At 44.6% G+C, this 24,101-nt stretch overlaps 1 protein-coding gene across 1 annotated transcript; it reads left to right on the top strand.

Moving 5' to 3' along the window:
* Positions 1-1,704: 1,704 nt before the first annotated feature.
* Positions 1,705-22,281, top strand: OGG1 (8-oxoguanine DNA glycosylase; the record flags this gene model as incomplete). Its single annotated transcript, XM_081935795.1, is given in 8 exon segments — positions 1,705-1,753; positions 1,756-1,924; positions 7,631-8,004; positions 9,093-9,272; positions 13,950-14,131; positions 15,817-15,964; positions 18,074-18,123; positions 19,641-22,281. Coding segments are annotated over 8 exon segments (1,257 nt in total). The 3' UTR covers positions 19,746-22,281.
* Between the last annotated feature and the right edge of the window lie 1,820 nt (positions 22,282-24,101).

Below are 24,101 nucleotides of genomic sequence, written 5' to 3'. Positions count from 1 at the left end.
CAGGGGGTAAGGGAAAGGGCAATCAACTGCCAGGATTACAAGTGTTTGTAAGCAATGCACTGTCGTCCAGTTGTCTTTTGAAAAGCCCCTTTGGGATAACCATGACCTGGATGATTGAGAATCTCCACAGACATTTAACCCATCGTGGGGTGATTCCTGCTTGGCACTTGGCTTAGACTTTGGGCTGGAGTTTGGTAGCAGCCAGAAAAAGACAAACCACATTGAGGCAGCACCTAATCCCAAGACACAAGAATTTTTAGAGGAAGGCAAAATTTGTACGCTACTATACAAATTTTAAGACTTACTTGCTGTAAGGAATAACTCATTATTTGCATCAGCTTTCAAAATCTAGGAGGATGGAGTTAACCCAGGGCAAGTATTATTAGGAAAGGCATGTACCATAATAAAGCAGTTTGACAGTGGTCTTCTATGCTGTGACGTGTCCTGTCTTTGAAAAACAGAATCCTCACAAGTATAAAAAGGGTTTTAAAAATTTGAGTAAGAGCTTTGATTCCACACAATTTGCAATCTGGCCTTGGAAGAGGTGAATTATTGTACCCAAAGATCAATTGAATATCTTATTTAAATTATAGTAATTTTAATGAAATGTATATTTGGATGATTGATAATGAAAATAATGATTTAAAACTAAATGTGCATTATATTCCCACTAATTTCATCAATTTGGACAATTTAAAGAAAATGCATTACTTAGAAGAATCTAGAATTCAAAATGTTATACCATGGAATGAATTCCAGCTTCTGCTTCAATGCCCAACGTATTTATTTGATGCAACCCTATTATTCTTAATGTCAATTTTAGCAGCTAATCAGCTAAAAGAAGTGGAAATCTAGCTTTTGTTGCTGTTGTTAAGATCAGACACTCTATGATCAAGTGTTTAATTTGTGTTTTTCAGCACTTTTTACAAGACAGATTAAGGGCTGATCACCTTGAAATGGCAGCAGTGATGTGTTTTATCAATAGCTTAAATTATCACTGCATGCTAATGTACATGGCTTGTCAAGGTGAATCTGGGTGAGGAAGAGAATTTAAAACAATACGAATAATTATAAACCAAAATAAACAACAAAAAAGGCTGCCAAGAATTTAAAAAATATCTCAGAATAAGAACAATGCCCCTAATCAGGGCCTGACTAACTTTCTAACCCTCATGCTTGACAAGAAAAGAAAGGACAATTGAAAGGATGCTTGCATTATGCCACAACAGCAGCAACAACAATTAGTATTTGTGATGCATTTTTGAATGTTCAGTTGGCTGAGTTTTATGTTTAATGAATAAAGTATATAATGATGATAATAAATATTATTATTAATAATAATAGTTTTCTGCCTGAAACTCTTGCTAGATATTTAAACTATGATTACAGCAAAGAGTATCCAGTTCAAGGAAAATTGTGCTACCATCTATTGATTATCCTGATTTTGGCAGCCCAGTTAACGACAGCTCCATTTCCATCCTCGGCTGAAAGGGCCGCTTCCTTTCCCATCCGCCTTGCAACATCCATACAAAACCCTTTTCATGCCTTATCCAGCCTTAACCCGTGGACAGGAAGAATCCGTCCTGTGCCCAAAGACCCGGGCTTCCGCCCAAACAGACCACAAAGACCTCCCCTCGCAGCCCTAGAGCGGAAAGTGGTTGCCCCGCTTTACCCCTGCGCGGCCCCTCCTCTAAATTGCGCTCTATGGTGATTTTACGGACTCGGAGGTACGGGTTTTGCGCCAAACTGGTGCAGCCAGAGCTGCGGCCGGAGCGCGCTCATCCCTAAGGACAGCGGACAGCAGAAGGCACAACATGAACCCCCGGCCGACCCAGCTGCCTCGAGCGACACCCTGGCGCTCCCTGCCTTGCCCGCGCACCGAACTCCGCCTTGACCTGGTACTCTGTGGCGGGCAGACCTTCCGGTTAGTGCGCCCCCTGGCGGCTCCCAGCCAGGAATTGCAACCTTTTTCGAAAGCATTCCCTTGAATTTTCCCCTCGGCCCTTTTCTTTCTTTCTTTGCATCGCCGTTCGCCCTTGGTTGGCTTCTCCTCCGCAGTCATTTTTTAACTTGCCCCTCTCTGGGTTTGCTGCCTTGCTTCCCCCTTGGCTACGCCCCAGGGTTGTGCAGCTTTGGGGGTGCACGGAGGCCTGGTGATGAAGGAAGCAAGCGCTTTGAATGCATGCATAAAAGCCCAGACAGGCTCGTTGGGGGGAAAGAGCGAGAGATGTTGGCCAGGCTCTCTTGGTATATATTCTGCCTTGTGCAAGCAATGCTCCTGCGAGCTTTTCCCATCATCCGCAACCACCAATGATCATCATCATCATCCTTATTATTATGTTTCATCCCCCATTTGTAAGAGAAAGGAAGATGAGCACCGCCCCCTATAGTTGGTAAGGGCTGGCGAAGTAAAATCCGCAGGGATTCCTTTCCCTTTACCACTTGTAGGAAGGATGAAAACCCATCTTTTTGCAAAGAAGGGGATGGCACTCCTTAGGGTTTTTTGGGGAGGGGGGAGGAAGGTGCGGCTACCCCTTGCATTTTGCCAACGGTGCTGCCCCTTTTCTCCCTCCCCTCCCAAAGCCACAATATCATTAAATAATAAAAAGCCCTTCTAATTCTTTGAAGCATCAGTAGAATCTACTCGGTCTTTTTGAACTCTTTTGTTTTATGGGTGTAATCTTGGCTTCATGGAGCTGAAGCCTTGAGCTACAAATCCTTCGCTCTGGCCACAGCCATTGGCTCCCTGAATTCTCTTCATGCTGCTATCGTATTGTCAGAGAACCTGAGAGATCATTGTAATAGAAGACAAGATATGTAGCTCAGGGTTGAACTGGGGAGTTCTTGTTACTCTCTCAGCTTGGTTGCTCACTTGCAGATGCTTCATTGTCCAATTAGCCCCAAGGACTTCATAGATCTCTTACACACCTATGAAAAATCTGCATCAGGTGAAATCTGCAACCAAATAGGACAGGTACAGACTTCAACGTAGTCCAATGGTTAGACTTCAGAAAAAAACAATTGTAACCAGCCTCCCTTCCATTGAGCACCAGCCAGAAGGAGGGCTGAGTCAATATCTTCAGATCTCTCACATCCTGGACATAAACCATTTCAACTTCTCCCCTCAGGATGCCGCTATTGGGCATGGCATGCCAAAACAATTAGGCACAAAGATAGCTTTTCCCCCATGCCATCACTCTGCTAGTAGCTGTAGCAATAGCACTTAGACTTATGTACTGCTTCACAGTGCTTTTACAGCCCTCTTAAGCAGTTTACAAAATCAGCATATTGCCCCCAACAATCTGGGTCCTCATTTTACCCACCTTGGAAGGATGGAGGGCTGAGTCAACCTTGAGCCTGGTGGGATTCGAACTGCCAAACTGTAGCCAGCAGTCAGCTGAAGTAGCCTGCAGTAAAACACCTAACTCCCACAGCACTGTCTTATGCCTAAAGGTATTAACCATGTAATAGAGCTGTATTACTATTATCCTTCTCATCTTTTTAAAAGACAACTGGACTTTGTTTTTCCTTAAAGATGTTTCACTTCTCATCCAGGAAACTTCTTCAGTTCTGACTGAACGATTTAAATCCTTCTATCCTCCACCATTCAGTCAGAATCGAAGAAGCTTCTTAGATGAGAAGCAAAAACATCTTCAAGAAAAAACAAAGTCCAGTTGCCGTTGAAAAAAAAAACACCTTTGAGACTGTTTCTCTAAATGACAAATTGCATTACACTGACTTTCATCCACAATCTGAAGTTCTTTAGGGACTGTAACAAAATTTAGTCTGAACGTCAGTTTTATTTTATTTGTATATTTTGTGGTTATAATCAGAATAGAACTGGAAGGGATCTTGGAAGTCTTCTAGTCCCGCCCCCTGCTCAAGCAGGAGACCCTGGCTTATATCATTTCAGATAGGTGACTGTCCAGTCTTTTCTTAAAAACCTCCAGTGATGAGGCGCCTATAACTTCTGAAGGCAAGCTGTTCCACCGGTTAATTGTCCTCACTGTTAGGAAGTTTCTCCTTAATTCCGGGTTGCTTCTCTCCTTGATTAGTTTCCATCCATTGTTTCTTGTCTTGACTTCTGGTGCTCTGAAAAATTAGTTGACCCCCTCCTCTTCTTTGTGGCAACCCCTCAAATACTGGAGTACTGCTATCATGTCACCCCTAAGTTCTTCTTTTCTCTAGACTGGCCTTACCCAATTCCTGCAACTGTCCTTCATGTTTTTGTCTCCAGGCCTTTAATCACCTTAATTGCTCTTCTTTGCACTTTTTCCAAAGCCTCAACATCTTTTTTGTAATGTGGTGGTGACCAAATCTAGATGCAGTATTCCAGGTGTGGCCATACCTAAGGCTTTAAAGAAATAAATAACATTAACATTGCCTAGACCCTCAGAGGCCCAATTGTAGGATAGATGAGGAAGAAGCTTCTCCTTGATCAGTTGCCAGCAACGGAGTGCCTTTCTTCCAGAAATAAATTTATTTCTCCTTCTGTTTTCAATAAGGGAATTCATCCTGTACCTTGTAACCATGCATTTTTTGAATTGCACCACTAATAAAGGTAATTGCATGTTAAGGCGATAACAACTTAGCTTGTTTACCTTTGAGTGCTCTATAGATAAAAGGCAGGAAATAATAATAACTTTCGTAACTTTGGGGAAAGGAGTAGCTTAACGGTAGAAGCCGGCTTCTATCACTGGTTATTTGCTCAAACAGTTTAGAGAGTTAATCTGAGTTGATTGGAGAGCAGCTGTCAGAGAAGCTATCAAGTTAGTTGAAAAACAAACTCACTACTGTAGCTATAAGAAGCTTCCTTTTTTTTCTTTTCTCATTTTGTATGCTAGCAAAATGTTAGCAGTACCATCATGCAATCTAATATAATTATTAATATTTAAAGTGAAGATGCTTTCCAAGAACTGGACATACCACACCATAGCAAATCTATACATAGTGTTTTAGCACATCCAGTCTCCATGGACACCAACTAGAAGCCAGAATACATTGTTGGAAGAAATGTCCTTCTGGGTTCAGCTCCAAGTGGGGAAAAAAACACTGGAGACATGGAGGCTGCTTGGAAAGATGGTTTTAATGGTGGACAGGACCACATGGCTTGAGCTCCTGAACAGAAAAGTGATCACATGCTTCAATGTTGGTGGAGAAAAAGAGAAGGAAGGACTGAGATGCTGAGTCCCTGGTTTTATGCCCTCTCTGGCCTTTGATCTTGATCTTGTATTATGATTGGTTGTCAGACTCCCATGGACCCATGCAGGGGCAACTCTCTAGGCTGCAGTTTGAATCCAGGTTTGATTGAGTTCTCAGATGCCATGGGTAAAGGGCCAATATTATCATGCCTTAATCCCATCCCTCTGGAGCTGAAGGGGAGAACTCTTTATTATATAAAGGGACTGGCTTGGCCACCTTAGTGGCCCATTGACAAAGTGGGTGGAGGCAGGAAGCTGCAGGGAGCTATTCTCAATTCTTCCTTTTCACATCCAGGGAAATATAATATTCTGCCTTTTCAATATTTCCTAGAATATTTCATTTTTCTGGAAGCGGGCTGGGTGAAAACTTCCTACAACATGAGGAATACTCCTGAATCTTACAACACATGGACAGATTTAATCATAGTTTCAACTGGGAAACTCTGACCCTCCTAGAAAAAGTCCAAGAACACTGGAGAAGACCTGGAAGCCTGGCACCCTGACAAATCAGTCCCCAATAGATATAAACAATATCTACATACAGGCAGTCCTTGACTTGCAAACACAATTGAGACCAACATTTCTGTCGCTAAGTGAGACAGTTGTTAAGTGAATTTTGCCCCATGGTACGACCTTCCCTGCCACAGTTGTTAAGTGAATCCCCGTAATTGTTCAGTTAGTCGCATGGTTGTTAAGTGAATCTGGCTTCCCCGTTGACTTTGCTTGTCAGAAGAACGCAAAAGGGGGATCCCATGACGCTAGGACACGGCAACCGTCATAAATATGGGTCAGTTGCCAAGCATCCGAATTTTGATTGCGTGATCACAGGGGATGCTACAATGGTCATGTGTGAAAATGGCCATAATTCACTTTTTCATGCAGTTGTACGTGGAGGATTACCTAAATTGACTGAAGGATCTGGGTAGCCTTTTCTTTTTAGGTGAGCCTTGTGTTGTGGTCCACCTTTGGCTTGCAAAGCTGGTGGCAGACTCAGACAGTGAGGAGGTTGGGGAGGAAGATGGGCCAGTCCTGGAGGCTGGGGAAGGCTCTCATGAGGGATCTGCCTTGGAGGCAGAGAAGGGACCAGGGCCATCTGGGAGTTATGTGCTGACATCATGCGCTGGTGACGTCTCGCTTGGACTACTGTAACGCTCTCTACATGGGGCTTCCCTTGAAATGCACCCGGAGGCTACAGTTGGTCCAGAACGCAGCCGCGCGGGTAATTATGGGGAGTACTAGATACTCCCATGTGACACCGTTCCTGCGCGAGCTGCACTGGCTTCCTGTGGTCTATCGGGTGCGTTTCAAGGTTTTGATAACAATCTTTAAAGCGCTCCATGGCTCAGGACCTAGTTACTTGCAGGATCGTATTCTGCCCCATACATCCCTGCGACCAATCCGCTCACACAGAGAGGGCCTCCTCCAGGTGCCGTCCACCAGACAGTGTCGAGGGGCGGCGTCTAGGAGTAGAGCCTTCTCTGTGGCGGGCCCAGCCCTGTGGAATGACCTCCCTCCGGATATTAGGAATACCTCTGACCTCCGCTCCTTTCGTGTAAAGCTCAAGACCCACCTTTTTCAAGTTGCTGGCCTGGCTCAACTTTGATCCAACTATATCGCTCCTGACGGGTTTTTTATTTGGGGTATTTTAATTGCATTCAATTTATTTAGGGGTTTTTAAACATTGTGTTTTTACTTGTTTTTATCTATCAGTTTACCTCCTCCTTGTATATGTCGTGTATATGTCTTGGTATATGTTTTGTTATATGTATGTCGATATATTTATTTCCTATGTTTTGTTGTACGCTGCCCCGAGTCCTTCGGAAGAGGGTGCGGCTAAGAAATAAATATTTATTATTATTATTATTATTATTATTATTATTATTATTATTATTATTATTATTATTATTATTATTATTATTATCAGCGAGGCAGAAGAACAGGGGGAGCCTGTTCCCAGTGCACACATGCACAGAGCTGCCAGAAGGCAAGAACAATTTTTTAAAAAAGGGGCGACTTGGGAGTAAGGCTTGGAGATTATTGGTCCCTCCCATAAGTCATAAAAGAGGAGTAAACAGACGCGAGCCTTTGCAGGAAGCAATTAGTTCATTCTGGTTGGTCCAAACTCTGAGAAGCTCCGTTTGACTGTGTTACGTTTGGCCTTGCAAAAGGTCTCCGGCAGCATTTCAAGGGAGTTAAAGGTAGGTGCTTATTAACATTACCCTGAAAGACTTTGGCAACTCCAGCAGGCATCTGTTGGACACTTCACAGACCGTTTGTGAATCATTACGGGGTGTGAATGACCATAATTCACAGCCATTTAAATAAAAGAGGGTTTTTGGGACTAAAAGTATGATTTATACTTTCTCATGAAGCCTAGATCAGAACATCTTGGCTGTTTCTGCTGCTAACCTAGCCCGTGATTTTCTCAGGTGGTCTGAAACCAGCCCTGGCTACTGGACTGGCGTGCTGGCCGGACGAGTCTGGACTCTCACACAGTCTGAGGAACATCTCTGGTACACCTTGCATGAAGAGGAAAAGGAGGACGGTGGCAGAGAGGAAGAAGCTCTCTCTGAACCTCCCCTGAAGAAGAGCAGGAAGCAAACACAGCCAGAACCGAATCGTCCTGGGACAAGCGAACGTTCTGGCAGCCATTTGCCTGGAGAGTTGGCCCGGGGAACAGATGGGATGACTCCTTCTCAGATCCTCCAGGACTATTTCCAGCTACATGTAAACGTATCGGGGTTATACCAGGGTTGGTCTTACGTTGACTCGCATTTCCGGGAAGTAGGTGTTAAATTCCCAGGTAGGCAAACTAGCCCCGGAGAACGATGCACTGCTACAATAAAAATATATGACTTTTGTTTACATGTTGAAAAAATAGTAACAATATCCTAATTTGTATGTGAGCGCTTGTTTTCAGGAATTAGAACTAAGTGATGTTTTATTTAGTGGAGAGTAATTGACCAGCAATAATCAGTAACTGACCCATGTAAGGGACGAGGTGGTTCAGGGGCTAAGACTCTGAGTTTGTCGATCAAAAAGGTTGGCAGTTCAACGGTTCGAATCCCTAGCACCGCCTAATGGAGTGATCTCCCGTTACTTGTCCCAGCTTCTGACAGCCTTAGCAGTCCGAAAGCATGTTTAAAATGCAAGTAGAAAAATAGGGACCACCTTTGGTGGGAAGGTAACAGTGTCCCATGCGTCTTCGGCATTTAGTCATGCCGGCCACATGACCACGGAGACATCTTCGGACAGCACTGGCTCTTAGGCTTAGAAACAGGAATGAGCACCACCCCCTAGAGTCAGGAACGAGTAGCATATATGTACGAAGGGAACCTTTACCTTTTTAAACTGACCAGTAGCAAAACTGTGTCTTGTATCAAGAGCGCAGAATTTCAATTCTTAAATGTCTTTATTTTTATGCATTTTATGGAACAAACATTGTCCTTGTCTGGCAGGGGGAGATTTGAAAATGGGCAGGCAGGTGATCCCAAAGTGAGGCTTTCTTGAGGGGTCCTTGAACTTGGGTGTTTTCTTACAGACATTTTATTACCTGCACTGCAGATAATAAAATGCTGCCCTGATGATGTTACCTAGTTGGATAATGAAACGTCTGCAAGAAATACAACCACGCTTAAAGAGCACCAAGGACCCCTCATTTTAACCCTGAGCTACAAATATTCTCCTTTATTGGTGAGGCTTTCTTGTTCAGGGTTCTCTGCTTACTGCTAGTACCATGAAAATCCAGAAATCAGAAACCACAGTATAATTCAGCGGCAAGGAAAACTGAGTTTCTTAGCTTAAACATAAAGTATGTGACTAGTGGTAGGAAACATAGAAACATACAAAACGGATGGCAGAAAAAGATCTAGTGACTCTTTCTTTCTCCAGGTGTCCGGGTGCTGCGGCAGGACCCGGTGGAGTGCCTCTTCTCCTTTATCTGCACCTCCAACAACCACTTGTCCCGCATCACCAACATGATTCAACACCTGTGCCAGGCCTTTGGGCGCCGCCTCTGCCAGCTGGATACCAAGACCTATCATGCCTTCCCCTCACTGCAAGCAATGGCAGGTAAAACCTTAGGCCTCATAGTTGCTTTGCGGCCTTTCCCTCCACAAACCATCCCACCTACGTCTTCTGACTCCTTCTCTGCTTTCTGTTCTATCCCCCAAAGGATACACCAATGACATCCCCCTACTCTCCATCCCGCTACTCTCGCAGGAGACCTATACAATCTCCTTCTCCTTCTCTTCTATATATATAAAAATGGCTGTGTGTATGTATGTTCCAGCATAACTCTGGAACGCCTTGAGCAATTTCAACCAAACTTGGTACACAGATGACTCACTCTCTGAAGAAAAATACTGTGGGGGTAAGACATCCCTAAAACCCCTCGGGGGGTGGGGGTGGTCTGTTAAGATACAGCCTGTTGTTCCTTAAACATGGCTTCTACTATACTGCCATAAAATGGATTCCTACTGTACAGTGCAGTGGAGTTGCCATGGTAATGGCTTCACAGTACTCCACAAGTGGGCTGCCTCTGGTAAAGGGGAAAATCCAACATTAGAAATTATGTTTGGTCCGGATATTTTCTCCCTATAAATAAATACCTGGGCAACGCCAGGTTACCAGCTAGTATTTGATAAACAGCTGTCTACCTCTTCTTAAACGCCTCCAGACTACATCAAAAAGAAGTGTTCTTCTGCCCCCATATCAAAAGACGTTTGTGCTACATTCGCATTCCTGCTTCAAGGAAATCTGCCTTTTATCCAACCATTCCCCTGGTTGTGTGTCTCCCTCCCCTCCCCCGCTTTCTCCTCCCCCTCCTCATCTTCAAAGATCATTCCCACATACTATTATGGGTGCTGGCTTGCATGTAGCAGCACAGGCAAGGAGTTGAGTCTCAACCAGGCACCAGAGGAGGAGTTGACTGAGGCAGGCCTGATCAGGTAATCCAGTAGACCAGGGGTGTCCAACCTTGGCAACTTTAAGGCTTGTGGATTTCAGCTCCCAGAATTCCTCATGCTGGGAGTTGAAGTCCACAAGTCTTAAAACTTGCCAAGATTGGACACTCCGGCAGCAGACGTTTTATCTAAAGCATCTGCCCTCTCCCTCATCCTTCTCCTCCAACCCTACGCCTCTTTCTTTCCTCCAAGCAACCTTTATGCTTAACAAGCACTGGGCCTGCAAAAACTGGCACTTTCCTCACACAGAGACCGGTCCTTTCCCTTCACCACACATAGGGAAGTTCTTCGTTGATGTCAAACATCTTTTGGAGTGTTTGCAGAATGTCAGAGGGGAGAGTGTGGGAACACTCCTTTTAACCTTCCTGTTTCAGAGGGCCCTGGTTGCATTTTCCTCTTTTCTCACTTTCTGTTTAACTCTAAGGAAGGACCCTTGGTCTGGTTTCTGATATTTGTCTCTACTTTAAGAGTCACAGTGCTGGCTGACTCAACATGCAACTTTCCTACAGTTCTGCTCTAAATCACAAAGGAGCTCTTTCTGAAATAATAAAGAGATAGGTACCGTATTTTTCTGAGTATAAGACGCACCCCCCCCCCAAAAGAGAGTGAAAATCTGGGTGCGTCTTATACACTAAATACGGTATTTTTGGTCTCCTGAAACCCCACCCCCTTTGGAAAAATGGCCGTGCAGAGGGTTTTAAAAAAATCTTTTTATTAAAGCCCTGTACACAAGCACAAATATATGTACAGCAAGTTCAAAGATGACGATGTTACCGAAACGAAAAGCCGGTGTGGTTTTTTTTAAAAAATTAAATCCCCGAAATCACTTTTAAAAAAACTTTTCAGAAAGGATGTAAAGAGAATGGTTGATTCATCCCTGATTATTCCTGTCAGATCGCCACAACAATTTGAGGGGAAGCATTTTTTTAAAAAACGGGGGTCCTTTCAAAAGCCGTGGGCAGTAAATGTATTTTAAGAACTCTCTTAAAGTGTTCCGGGGGGCCGGGTGGGTGGGGAGCAAAAGCGAGCAAAAACAGACAGTTTTTCACTCGTCCCGCACCCCCCCCCCCCCCGGAGCACTCTACAAGCCTCCTAAAGGCTATGCGTGACCTTTTTTTGGCAAAAAATGGGCAGTTTTTTGCTTGTCCCCCCCCCAGCCCCCAGGAGCACTTTGCAGGCCTCTCAAACTCTTTGCATGCCCCATGTTTCACAAAAAATGAGACGTGCAGAGAGTTTGGGAGGTCTGCAGAGTGCAAAAACTTTTTATTTTAATTTACTTCTTCAAAATCTTGGTGCTTCTTATACTCCATTGCGTCTTATACTCCAAAAAATACAGTAAATAAATTACATCGCCACATATCTTAGTTGTAGTCAGGGGTGGGATCCTACCGGTTTAACAACCGGTTCGCTGACCGCGCACTTCGTGCACACACACACGCCTGGCGTGTGCTGTGCGCGGGTGCCCACTTGACCAAAAACTTACCTTCAGCGTTACTGCTGGCGAGAAAAACAGCTGAGGCACAGCAATCCACTCTGCCGCGCCAATCAGCTGGGCTTCGGAAAACGAAATATAGGTGAGTATAGCACAGGGGCCCATTTCAAAGTCGGAGTGAACCGGTTCGCTCCCAGGTGAGAGTCGGAGCTACTGGTTCGCCCGAACTGGTCCAAACTGGTAGAATTCCACCCCTGGTTGTAGTCATAATTCCTACCACAACAGGACGTTTCACTTTGTATACCACCAGTACCAAAATCTCTCAGCAATCTGCAACTAGGAAAACTCTCGAGAGCCAAGTATTTTGTACGCTCTCTCAGTATGACTCTCTGAAGACCAATTCAGCAGTTATTTAAGACCTCTTAATTTATTGTAGGTCATATAGTTGATGTCACATTCTGAGTATCGTTCAGCCACCCATCGTTCTCAGTACAGAACAGTTGAAGAAATGTTTTAAAGTGCTTGGGAACACGACACAGCAAGGATAAGGGATCCACTGTCAATTCAGGCTTGTAAAAGATGAATACAGCCAAGTGGACAATGATCTGAAGGGAAAGTCAATGTAAGATTGCACATGGAAATGCTGGAAGTTTAATGTTAAAAGGGAATTGACAATTGTTGGGAATGTAGACATCCGCAGTCAGTTTTGAGCCTGTCTAGTCTTCTCACCATCAATCAATAGTACAGAAAGAATGAATGGAAGTGGGAGAAGATACCCAGTCTCATAAACTAAACCTTGCTCCTGCAAGTCCCTTGGACTGCAAGGCGATCAAAGCGGTCAGTCGTAGAGGAGATCAACCCTTAGAAGGACAGGTCCTGAAGATGAAACTCAAATACTTTGGCCACCTAATGAGAAGGAAGGACTCACTGGAGAAGAGCCTAATGCTGGGAAAGATTGAAGGCAAAAGAAGAAGGAGACCACAGAGAGTGAGGTGGCTGGATGGAGTCACTGAAGCAGTAGGCGTGAGCTTAAATGGTCTCCAGAGGATGGTAGAGGACAGGAAGGCCTGGAGGAACATTGTCCATGGGATTGCGATGGGTCGGACACGACTTCGCAATTAACAACAACAACAAATCTTCCTTGAAAGATACTTTGAATCGTTGCTTGGGCAAAGATTTGTTAGATGTGTAACGACGTGCCAATGAAGAGTGACTTGATGCTCTCCCCATTCACACCTTTGCTTAATAGCTATTGCTCATTGCTAAAATATGAACCAGGTAACTAGTAGCTTAGGTAACTGAAGCAAGTTATAAGAAAATAAAATACATCCCAGAGATGAGCTACCAAGATCCATCCTGCAGCAGAAATTCTATTTGTTTTACCAAAGGAAAATTCTGATTTTTTTCCCCCTACTTTAACGAAGAGCTGTTTAACAGTTTCTTGAAAGATTTGGCGAGAACAGTAGCAGATCTACGGTTAGGACTAAAGTGAACAAAACTAATCCTTCTCTGATTGAAATCTTAGTTTGGAGTAGGTAACTCCGTTAAAATGATGGTGTCGCTCGATGGTTCCTTTAGTACAGTGATGGCGACCCTACGGCCACAAGTAGCATGCGGAGCCATTTGTCAGGGCACACGTGGCGCTGCCCTGTCAGCTAGCCAGCGCGCATGCGCGCGCTTGCCAACTAACTTCACCTTTTTTAAAGCCATTTTTTGCCCTCCTCAGGCTCCAGAGGCTTTATAGGAGCCTGGGGAGGGTGAAAAGAGCCTCCCCCGCCCCCCCGAGGCCCTCTGGAGGCTTCATGAGCTTCAGTGAAGCCTCCAGAGCGTAAAAAAACCGCCCCTACGGGCAAACCGGAAGTTCAGAAACTGACTTCCGGTTTGCTTGGAGAGTCATTTTGACTGCTCCAAAGGCTTCAGGGAAGCCTCCTGAAGGTCCCCGAAGCCTGCGGAGGGTGTCCGGGGGTGGCGGGGGAGGCTGTTTTTGCCCTCCCCATGCTCCTATAAAGCCTCTGGAGCCTGGGGAGGGCGAAAAAAGCATGTAAAAATGGGGGAGGGGCGCGCCTGTAGTGCGTGCATGTGCACTGGAGGGGTCGCACATTGCATTATGGGTGCGGCATGCCCACACACGCTCCCCCCACTTATGACACTTGAGCCAAAAAAGGTTCGCCATCGCTGCTTTAGTACCTGGCTGCAAGCTGTCGGTTTCTCATTGTTAGGCAGTTGATTGATGTTGCACTGCCTGTTTATTTGTTGCATTTACATGCCGCCCATCCCTTCAAGGGGCAACTGTATTTCTTCTTGAAAATAGAATTATTTCTGGATTTGGCTTCATGTCTCCACTTCTTGCAGGGGCAGATACAGAGGCTCGGCTGAGGGACCTGGGATTCGGTTATCGGGCACGGTTTATTAGCGAGAGCGCCCGAGCTGTCCTGAAGACTCTGGGTGGGGCCGCTGGCCTTCAGCAGTTGCGCACTGTCCCTTATGAGCAGGCTCGCCATGCCTTGTGCACCCTTCCAGGAGTGGGAGTCAAGGTGAGCATAAACCTGGCTCCCTCCATCCCTGTTTTGCTGTTCAACCAAAGCGTGTGGGTTCGGTTGTACCTATTTGTGGGGGAAATGTAGGTGCGGCTTGTGAAAAAGGGTTTGAGGTAGCTTTGTTTTTGCTGTGGGAGGTGATCAAGGCCGCCCTCTCTACCCACCCCGAGATCCAGAAACACCTAGGCCAGGAGTCAGCAACCTCTTTCATCCCTCTGCTGCAGCTCCACAATTGATGGGGCTTTCGGTTAGGACAGGTAGAGGAAAAAGGATGCTGCGCTAGGAGGAGACTCTATGGTGCGGGAACCGGACTTCCGCTCGTGCTCCAGAATGGAACGGGGGGCTTCCGGTTAGGACCCTTGTGGCTCTTGAGTCTTTAAGGTTGCCGATCCCTGCCCTAGGCCAATTCCAACTTTTGAGGCTTCAGATATAACAGAAACGAAAAATTACCATTTATGCAACAAACAGTGGGTTATAACTGGAAAAACACAGCAAAGGCTTGAGTTTGAGGCCCCAACTAAACAATGGACTCTTACTTTGAGTAAAAACTTAGCTGAGGCCCATATTTGAAGCCCCAGTTGGCTTAAGGCAAAAGCCAAATACACCCTATTCCTTGGCCCTACTTCTGATTATCTCTGATAGTCAAACAATAGCAGTGGTATTTTCTAGCTAGAATAAACCTATTAAGTTTGTTCAGCCTGAGGAAAACATTTCATGAGACCAGGGAAACTGAAGAAGCATGCAATTATTATAATGACCCTGATTCTGTGGATCAGCCTCCCTCCCACTAGAGCCGGGGGTCTCCCAAACTTAGCAACATTAAGATTTGTGGACTTTTTGCTCCCAGAATTCTGGGAATTGAAGCCCACAAGTCTTAAAAGACCCCTGCTCTAGAAGCCAGATTGGCTTCTCCATCTGAAGAGCATTTGGGGTTATGTTGGAATGCTATCTGCATTTATTTGTAAAGTTGATTGTTCGTTGCTGTGATTAGAGGGAGTTCAATTGCTTTAATATGTCATACGGGATTGGAGTGGGACGCGGTGGCTCAGTGGCTAAGATGCTGAGCTTATCGATCAGAAAGGTCGGCGGTTCGAATCCCTAGGGCTGCATAACGGAGTGAGCTCCCGTTACTTGTCCCAGCTTCTGCCAACCTAGCAGTTGGAAAGCAGGTAAAAATGCAAGTAGAAAAATAGGGACCACCTTTGGTGGGAAGGTAACATCGTTCCATGCACCTTCGGCATTTAGTCATGCCAACCACATGACCATGGAGACATCTTCGGACAGCGCTGGCTCTTCGGCTTTGAAACGGAGATGAGCACCGCCCCCTAGAGTCGGGAACGACTAGCACATATGTGCGAGGGGAACCTTTACCTTTTCCTTTTTATGTTATTGGAATTCTTATGTATAAAGTAGAGTTCCCCATCTTGGGGCGGGGGTGTGGGTGGGAGGAGGGTGATGGCTCCAAACGAGTGATGTGTACGCACGCCTGCTGTTTGTGCAAATGGAGAGCGTGCGCCCATGCCTGCCCACTGCTCGCACAAGCGGGGATGCACACACTCCCGTGCATTCTTACCAACCACTTCCACAGCCTGGTTCCAAATGGGACCCTTGATATAGAGGATACGGCGTCACGTAAATTTGATAAACGTTGTTACGTTGCAAACGTTTCTTTTCCCTCGCAGGTGGCTGATTGTGTGTGTCTCATGGCACTGGACAAGACGGAAGCTGTACCAGTGGACACCCACATATGGCAGGTTGCCAAGCGTTACTATGGCCAAGAGTTGGGGATGGGGGCCCGCAGTGTGACGGAGCGTGTCCATCGAGAGATTGGTGAGGGTACTTTGGAACAGGTCCTGCTTGCTGGTGACCATCTTAAATAGCAACATTGAGCAACAGCGGTAGAGCACTTATATACCACTTCACAGTGCTTTACAGTTCCCTCTAAGAGGTTTACAGAGTCAGCCCATTGCCCTCAACAATCTGGGTTCTCCTTTTACCGACCTCGGAAGGATGGAAGGCTTGAGTCAACCTTCAACCTGGGGAGATTTGAACTCCAGACTGCCGGCAGAGTTTTCCTGCAATACTACATGCTGACCACTCTGCCCACAAGACTCTTGTAGGAGAGGGAACTAGAGCACACCCAGCCTATCTAACGTAGTAGGGGCAGGAGATACGCTCAGGGAGAGGCAATCCCAGAGGTAATCTATCCCTGTGCGATGTAGGACTTTAAAGATAATAACCAGCAGCTTGAATTGCAACTGGAAGCTGGTGCAGCTCACACAGCAGTGGTATTACTTGGGTGAACCGTAGGACACCCCAAACTTTCTGTGTGCCAATGCATTCTGGTCCGGTCCAGTTTCCAAATGTCTTCAAGGACATCCCCATATGAAGCATACGCAGTAGTCCAAACAGGAGGTGACAGTTGTGAGGGATCAGACCGATATCAATCACATCTTATTTCCTGTAGTAGCTAATGATAAAACTGGAGGGCATTAGCCTTACAGGAAGCAGAGAGGAATTATAAATAGCAGTTCCACAAGCAAAGCTTATTTCCATGAATTTTCCTATCCGTCAGATAGCGTTACAAAGGATAGTCTCGGTGGAAGGAAGGATAACTGGTCAGCAGCTAAGCTAGATACCGTGTTTTCCCCAAAATGAGACGTGGTCTTATTTTCTTTTGACCCCCAAAATAAGCACTTAGCCTTATTTTCGGGGAGGTCTTATTATTTTTAAGGTGCAGGAGGAGACGAGCGTGGTCACCTCATGGCTGCTGCTGTATTGCAATATTTTAGGGGAGGCTTATTTTCAGGGGAAGGTTTATTTTAGCGCATGCACTCAAAAGCCCAATTGGGCTTATTATCCGGGGAGGTTTTATTTTTGGGGAAACAGGGTATGTCAGCTTCCCCTGCATTGCCTCTAGTTGTAGTCCAGCATTGGGACACTGGTAGACACTTCCTAAAAGCATAGGCTGAATGAGTTTCAGAGGAGTAAAATTAAACAAAGTTCAGCTCCATAAACAAAATGTACTTTCCAACACATGAAGGGCTTTAGGTATGTAGTAGCCAATTATTAAGGATGAAAAGCCAACTATTTTTATCCTTGGAATGTTGCCCTTCTAAATTGTAACGAACATTGATAGAATGTTTATTTTTCTTTCTCTATTTTTAAGCATCTTAAATCATAGAATGGTAATAAACCCTAATCATATTATATAAAACCATGACTGCAATGAAACAATATGAGACATGGCAATACAAATAAAATGGCAAAAATAAACTCCGCAAAAGCCTCTTTTAGTTTGGAAAAAAAACCACCTTAAAATAGTAGTGATTGTTTTCTGGATATTCTGGGACAGGAAACCTCTGTTGGTTATCTAGATACATGCAGAACCATCAATAGATATTTAAAGCTTGATACAAGTTCGGACGTGGTGGCTCAGTGGCTAAGACGCTGAGATTGTCGATCAGAAAGGTCGGCAGTTTGAATCCCTAGCGCCGTGTAATGGAATGAGCTCCCGTTACTTGTCCCAGCTTCTGCCAACCTAGCAGTTCGAAAGCATGTAAAAATGCAAGTAGAAAAATAGGAACCACATTTGGTGGGAAGGTAACAGCGTTCCATGCGCCTTCGGTGTTGAGTCATGCTGGCCACATGACCACGGAGACATCTTTGGACAGTGCTGGCTCCTCGGCTTTGATATGGAGATGAGCACTGCCCCCTAGAGTCTGGAATGACTAGCACATATGTGTGAGGGGAACCTTTAACTTTACCTTACAAGTCCTGTTAAATTTTTAATTTCTTTTCCAGCAGCCCCCTAGAACTGAAATACAGTAATATGGGAAGGGATGTGAACTAATTTGGGAAATCAGCCCTTATTCCATTGTTTGAGCTCTGTGGACTTGCTGTTTACCACATTCTAATTAAAGTTTGTTTCGCCTACAGGAAATTTCTTCCGCAGCCTTTGGGGACCATATTCTGGATGGGCGCAAGCGGTAAGTATGAAATCGCTTTCCTCTTCTCCCATTACTGCTCAGTGCCCACGGTTGCCAGAGGAGGTAATGCTGTATAAACTCTCTCTCTCTGTTATATTAGCAAACTGCAGGACCGATTTAGAAGACATAGCTCAGCAACACTGGAATCTGAATTCTCATTTTTTAAAAGGAAGTCTCTCTTCCTCAAGGTAGGGTAGGACCCACACAGTCTAGTGGGGGGGGGCAATATTCGTGATTGGGGAGTCCTTTGGGAGCTGAATTAGTGGATAGTAGTTTGGTCCAATGGTGAAGACATGGATTCTAATCCTCCTATGGACATGGAAAGCAGCTGGGTGATTTGGCATGTTGTTCTCTGTGAACCCTAGAAAGAAGCCAAGAACAATCCTTTCTAAAAATGTTACCTTAAAACTGTATGGATTTTTCTATTTAGTTGCTAAGTTGGGCTTAAGAAAAGAAAAACCCACAGTGGGCCAGAATAGATTCTTCTCTCACACGCTCACTTATATAGAGCTTCCCTCCGCTTTCCCCTTTCTCCTTTCCCTTCCTTTTCTCCTTTTCTTCCCTTTTTCCTTTTCCTTTTCCTTATAGACATATCCCCTCATATAACCAGAGGTAGTATTGTGCCCGTTCAAACTAGTTCGCTCAAACCGGTAGTGGAAATCGCAGGTGGGTTAGCCCCTGCTCTATGCCATCCTATTTAGGCGCTTTTTTTTAGCCAAAGCACATACGTGGAAGGCTGAGCTCATGTGCAGACAGGTAGCGCACATTTGCAAACCGGTAGGGAAGGTAAGTAAATCCCACCCCTTCATTTAACCCACTTTGCTCTATATACCAAGACGGAAGCAGCCAAGGTGGAGGTTCTTGGCTGAAGCTTTCTCCAGTGTCCCAGATGAAGATTGATGGGGTCACTAGTAGAACTGGAACAACTTTCTCTTTCTAGCTACACGCAGGTCAGGTGGATGCTGGAAAGAAGTTGAGAGGAATGCTCTGCAGATCATGGCTTGATTGCTTGACGCCCAAGGATCCAGTCATTACCTCAGGGATTAGAAACAGGAACCAGGAAAAGGGGGGAATACAATTTCTAGTAGATAAGTAGTTGTTCAGCGTGCCAGGCCCTTCCTTCCTCCACTGTCTCCCGGAGTTTGCCCAAAATCATGTTCATTCCGTCGATGGCATTATCTGATCCGTCCCCTTCTTCTCATTTTGCTTTCAGTCTTCCCAACATCGGAGTCTTTTCCAATGAGTTCTCTCTTCTCATTTGATAGCCAAAGTATTTGAGCTCCAAAGGACAGCCAAGGTTGATTTCCTTTAGGATCGAGTGATTTGATCTCTTTGGGAGTTGCAAAAAATTGAATAACCACTAGGGGGAAGCACTGAGACAGGAAAAAAAATCTCCTCCTGGCTGCCACCCACAGATGACCTCGATGTTTGCAGCCGTACCTGATATGTCCCATTTTTTTTTAAAAAAAATGTCTTTTAACCCTTTGTGCCATCCAGATTTTTCCCTCTCTTGCCAGGTCCTGTTTTGCGCCGACCTAAGAAAAAACCAAGAGTCCACAGATCCGAACGCCAAACACCGTTGCATCAAAGTGGCTCAGAGCAGCCACTCCACCTTGACATAGTAACTTCTCTTGCAGCTCCACCTTATTTATGGGACTGATATACAGGCAAGGAAGAAGAGCTTTCCTGTTAATGGCTGGAGCCGGAGAGAGAAATCACCCATGCTAAGAATAATAAGGGTTCTGTGAGCCGCTGAGGAAGTCCGAGGCTGTTGCGGGGGTCCCTCAGTCAGCAGCTCTTACTTTTGTTTTTTAGATTTTATTGTCTTTTTTTCCCACCAGAGGTTGCTTGTAGCCGAAGCGTCTCATGGAGCTGCCATGTATTTTAAACAGTAGAACGTTTCCCGCTTTTTCCTTGTGACTTTTGTAATTGCGATAGGCTTGCTGTGCGTTGGTACTGGGCATAAGGCAATTTTTTCAAGCAGGCCATAGGAGAGTCATTATCTCTTACCTGGGGCTTTAGAATGTCAAGTATTTAGAATGTCAAAAGCATCATTGTTTGGAAAGAGGTAACAAATGTCAGCCGGGAGGGCGGCAAGCTGGACTCCCATTAAATAGATGTGAGTAGTGGTGGAATTCAAAAAAAAATTACTACCAGTTCTGTGGGCGTGGCTTGGTGGACATCGCAGGGGAAGGTTAGTGCAAAATCCCCATTCCCTCCCCACTCCTGGGGGAAGGATACTGCAAAATCTCCATCCCCACCCTACTCTGGGGCCAGCCAGGGGTGGTATTGTCCGAACTACTCAAAATTTCCGCTACCGGTTCTCCAGAACCTACTGGATTTCACCCCTGGGTGTGAGGTTGATAAGAGTTGCTTGAGGGTATGCAGACATTGAATGGGCTTTCCCTAAAGGAACTTGAGCTATTGAGTCTGTTAAACAACACTCTGGAAGCCTTCTTAAAGGCTCTGCACGGCCATTTTGGTGAAGGGGGGGGGTTTTCAGGAGGCAGAAAATGCTGTATTCAGTGTATAAGACGCACCCAGATTTTCAGCCTCTTTTTTGAGGGAAAAGGGTGCGTCTTATACTCCGAAAAATACGGTAACCAGTGGGACAGCTTTGCCTTCAGAACCTGTGGGTGCTTCATTACTGGAGGTTTTTAAAAAGATACTAGACCAGTTTTTCTCAACCTTGACAACTTGAAGATGTCCGTACTTCAACTCCCAGAATTCCCCAGCCAGCATTTGCTGGCTGGGGAATTTTGAGAGTTGAAGTCCAGACATCTTCAAGTTGTCAAGGTTGAGAAACACTGCACTAGACAATCACTTGTCTGAAGTGGTATAGGGCAGTGATGGCTAACCGTTTTGCCATCGTTTGCCAAAAGCAGGGGGTGTGCGCATGTGTGTGCGATCCCTGCCCTCCCCCCCGCTTTTGGCACACAATGGAGACGTTTTTCGCCCTCCCTGGGCTTCAGAGGCTTTCTAGGAGCCTGGGGAGGGCAAAAACAGCCTCCCCCACCTCCTGGAGGCTTCAGGAGGCAGACATGCTGTAGGTTCACCATCACAGGTATGTTAGACTAGAGCAGGAAGGGGGTGGACTAGATGACCTCAAGGTCCCATCCAGTTCTATTCTGCTTGACCATTGGACTATTAGCTAAGAGAAGAGGGATCCCTACCATTCAAAGCTGGCTGCCTGAGGGTGCTAGAGGTGGTTGTTTGTTGTTTTTACAATACTGTCAGTCTTTGGCATCAGTTGCCACTCTATCTCAGTTCCTTCACTCTTTTGCCCACTTACCTCTTGAATTCAGAACAGGTTACACCTGAATAAATGAAGGGGGTTGGCACTTTAAGGGTAGGCCATCTCCAGCTGATTTGTGTTTTGCCGATGATGATATTCTAAAACATGGCTGGCTGAGGAATTCTGGGAGTTTGAAGTCCACAACTCTTAAAAGTCGCCAAGTTTGGAGACCCTTGTTCTAAAAGAAGCGCTGGTCATTGGACATAGGGCTGGTTTCTAAGCGTTTTTACTGAAATGGCAACAGTAGTTGTGGTCCCCAAAGCCAGCATTATTAGGAAGGCGTTTTTAAAAGGTACTTTGTTTCATTTCTGGTGTGATGTTTTGATGCTCATCCAGATGCTGAGCCAACTCCTTTTTCTTTTTGTATTTGCTTATGTATATGTGACACAACAGCTCCAATTTTCCTTTGCTGCCTCATGTACTTAGAACGCTACCCCCTAATATTCAATCCCTTGTAATATCTACCTTTTCTCGCTTTCATTCATTTTCTTTGCGTCTATAAAGAAGTCGTAAATTAGATTCCTAAACCCAAACTATTAAGCAGGGCTGCAGCCTAACCAAGCATTTTTCTGATTTCAGGCAACATTTCCTTGAATCTCACTGTCAGAACAGAGATTTTTAAAGACTGCAACCTGGTCTGGCTGTGGCCTGTTTTTGTTTTTTTTAACTGTGTACTGTTTTAGAAAACTGTTATATATATATATATATTCTCTCTTGCCCAAATCCATTTCTTCCTTTGGTCTTCGACCATTTCTAGTGGTTTTGGGCAAAGATCTACTTATTTTTATCCTTTTATAAAGTACTTCTAAGTTATTTCTAAGTGCTGTATCAATCCTAATAAAACAATCCTGATTTGTCCCTTAGGTCTCTTCTAGCATGGTTTGTCTGTTCACATTAGTTCAGCGCTGGGATTCACTTAGGTTTACCACACTTGCACGCCTTCCGTGCATGCGTGCAACCTTCCGTACATGTGCTTTGATCACGCATGCAGTGTGCACGTGTGCGTGTGGCGTAAAAAGCAAGGCTACATACGACGTTTTGAAGCCAGGGTGGAGGGACGGGCCCACCAGCAGTTTGCCACTACCGGTTTGCCCAAACTGGTCCAAAACGGCTGAATACCATCTGTGCATTAGTTCCTAAAAATGTGCCTACAACCCACTGGATTCATGTCAGGCCAACATTCCTCAATGACGGTTTTGTCTTTTGGGGCTGGCCTTTGGCGAACCTGGAGTGAGGTTCAGCCTTGGGTGTGCTTCCCTTTTTAACACACAAACAAGCAGCAGCATAGAAACTTACAAAGTTCCTCTTGAACTGAGAGAGTGGAAGAAAAGATCAACGAGACAAAATGAACAGCTGTAAGCTTTCAAACCAGGCAGCAGAAGAGACTGAATCATGGGAAAAGCCCTGGTTTATCTATCTATCTATCTATCTATCTATCTATCTATCTATCTATCTATCTATCTATCTATCTATCTATCTATCTATCATCTATCTATCTATCTATCTATCTATCTATCTATCTATCTATCATCTATCTATCTATCATCTATCTATCTATCATCTATCTATCTATCATCTATCTATCTATCTATCATCTATCTATCATCTATATCTATATATCTATATCTATCTATCTATCATCTATCTATCTATCTATCTATCATCTATCTATCTATTTATCTATCTATCTATCTATCATCTATCTATCTATCTATCATCATCTATCTATCTATCATCATCTATCTATCTATCATCATCTATCTATCTATCTATCTATCTATCTATCTATCTATCTATCTATCATCTATATATATCTATATCTATATCTATATATCTATATCTATATCATCTATATCTATCATCTATCTATCTATCATCTATCTATCTATCTATCATCTATCTATCTATCTATCTATCTATCTATCTATCTATCTATCTATCTATCTATCTATCTATCATCTATCTATCTATCTATCTATCTATATATATATATAAATGTGTCTCTGTATGTGTGTGTGTGTTCCAGCATAACTCTGAAACGCCTCTAGCAATTTCAACCAAACTTGGTACACAGATGACTTACTCTCTGGAGAAAAATACTGTGGGGGTAAGACATCCCTCGGAGTGTGCGTGTGTGTGTCCGTGTCCATGTGTGTGTGTGTTCCAGCATAACTCCGGAACGCCTGGGCTGCTGAAATGAAAAGGACTGATTTATATTTATAGTGTCAAGTCACAGTACTTTTGACAGTGATAGTGTGCATTTTGGATTCAAGTTCTGTTAAGATACAGACTGTTGTGCCTTAAAATGGCTTCTCCTGTCCAGCACAGTGGAGTTGCCATGGTAACGGCTTTGCAGTACTCCCCAAGGGGGCTCCCTCTAATACAGGATTGGGATAAACACATACCCGGGCTATGCCGGGTTATCAGCTAGTGTCGGATAAATGGCACCAAGTCTGCCATGGAGGAAGATGGGTAAAACATTTTAAGAGTGGAATCTTCACTAGAAAGTTTCTTCACTGCTGTCAAAGAAAGAATTGCCAAATTAAACCTCCCTCTAACCCCCTCCTAGTTCATGCAACTTTAAGAGAGAAGTCAAAGAGACATGCATGAATGTATCGGTTTATTCTTACTTTAAATTCCACCCTCCCTCTCCTAGCCACAAAATATTAAAGATAATTTTGCA

This window comes from Natrix helvetica (assembly GCF_964273705.1).
Source record: "Natrix helvetica genome assembly, chromosome: 1".
Taxonomy (NCBI): Eukaryota; Metazoa; Chordata; class Lepidosauria; order Squamata; family Natricidae; genus Natrix; species Natrix helvetica.
The sequence above is the reverse complement of the archived record's forward strand: the minus strand, read 5'-3'. Positions and strand labels throughout refer to the sequence as shown.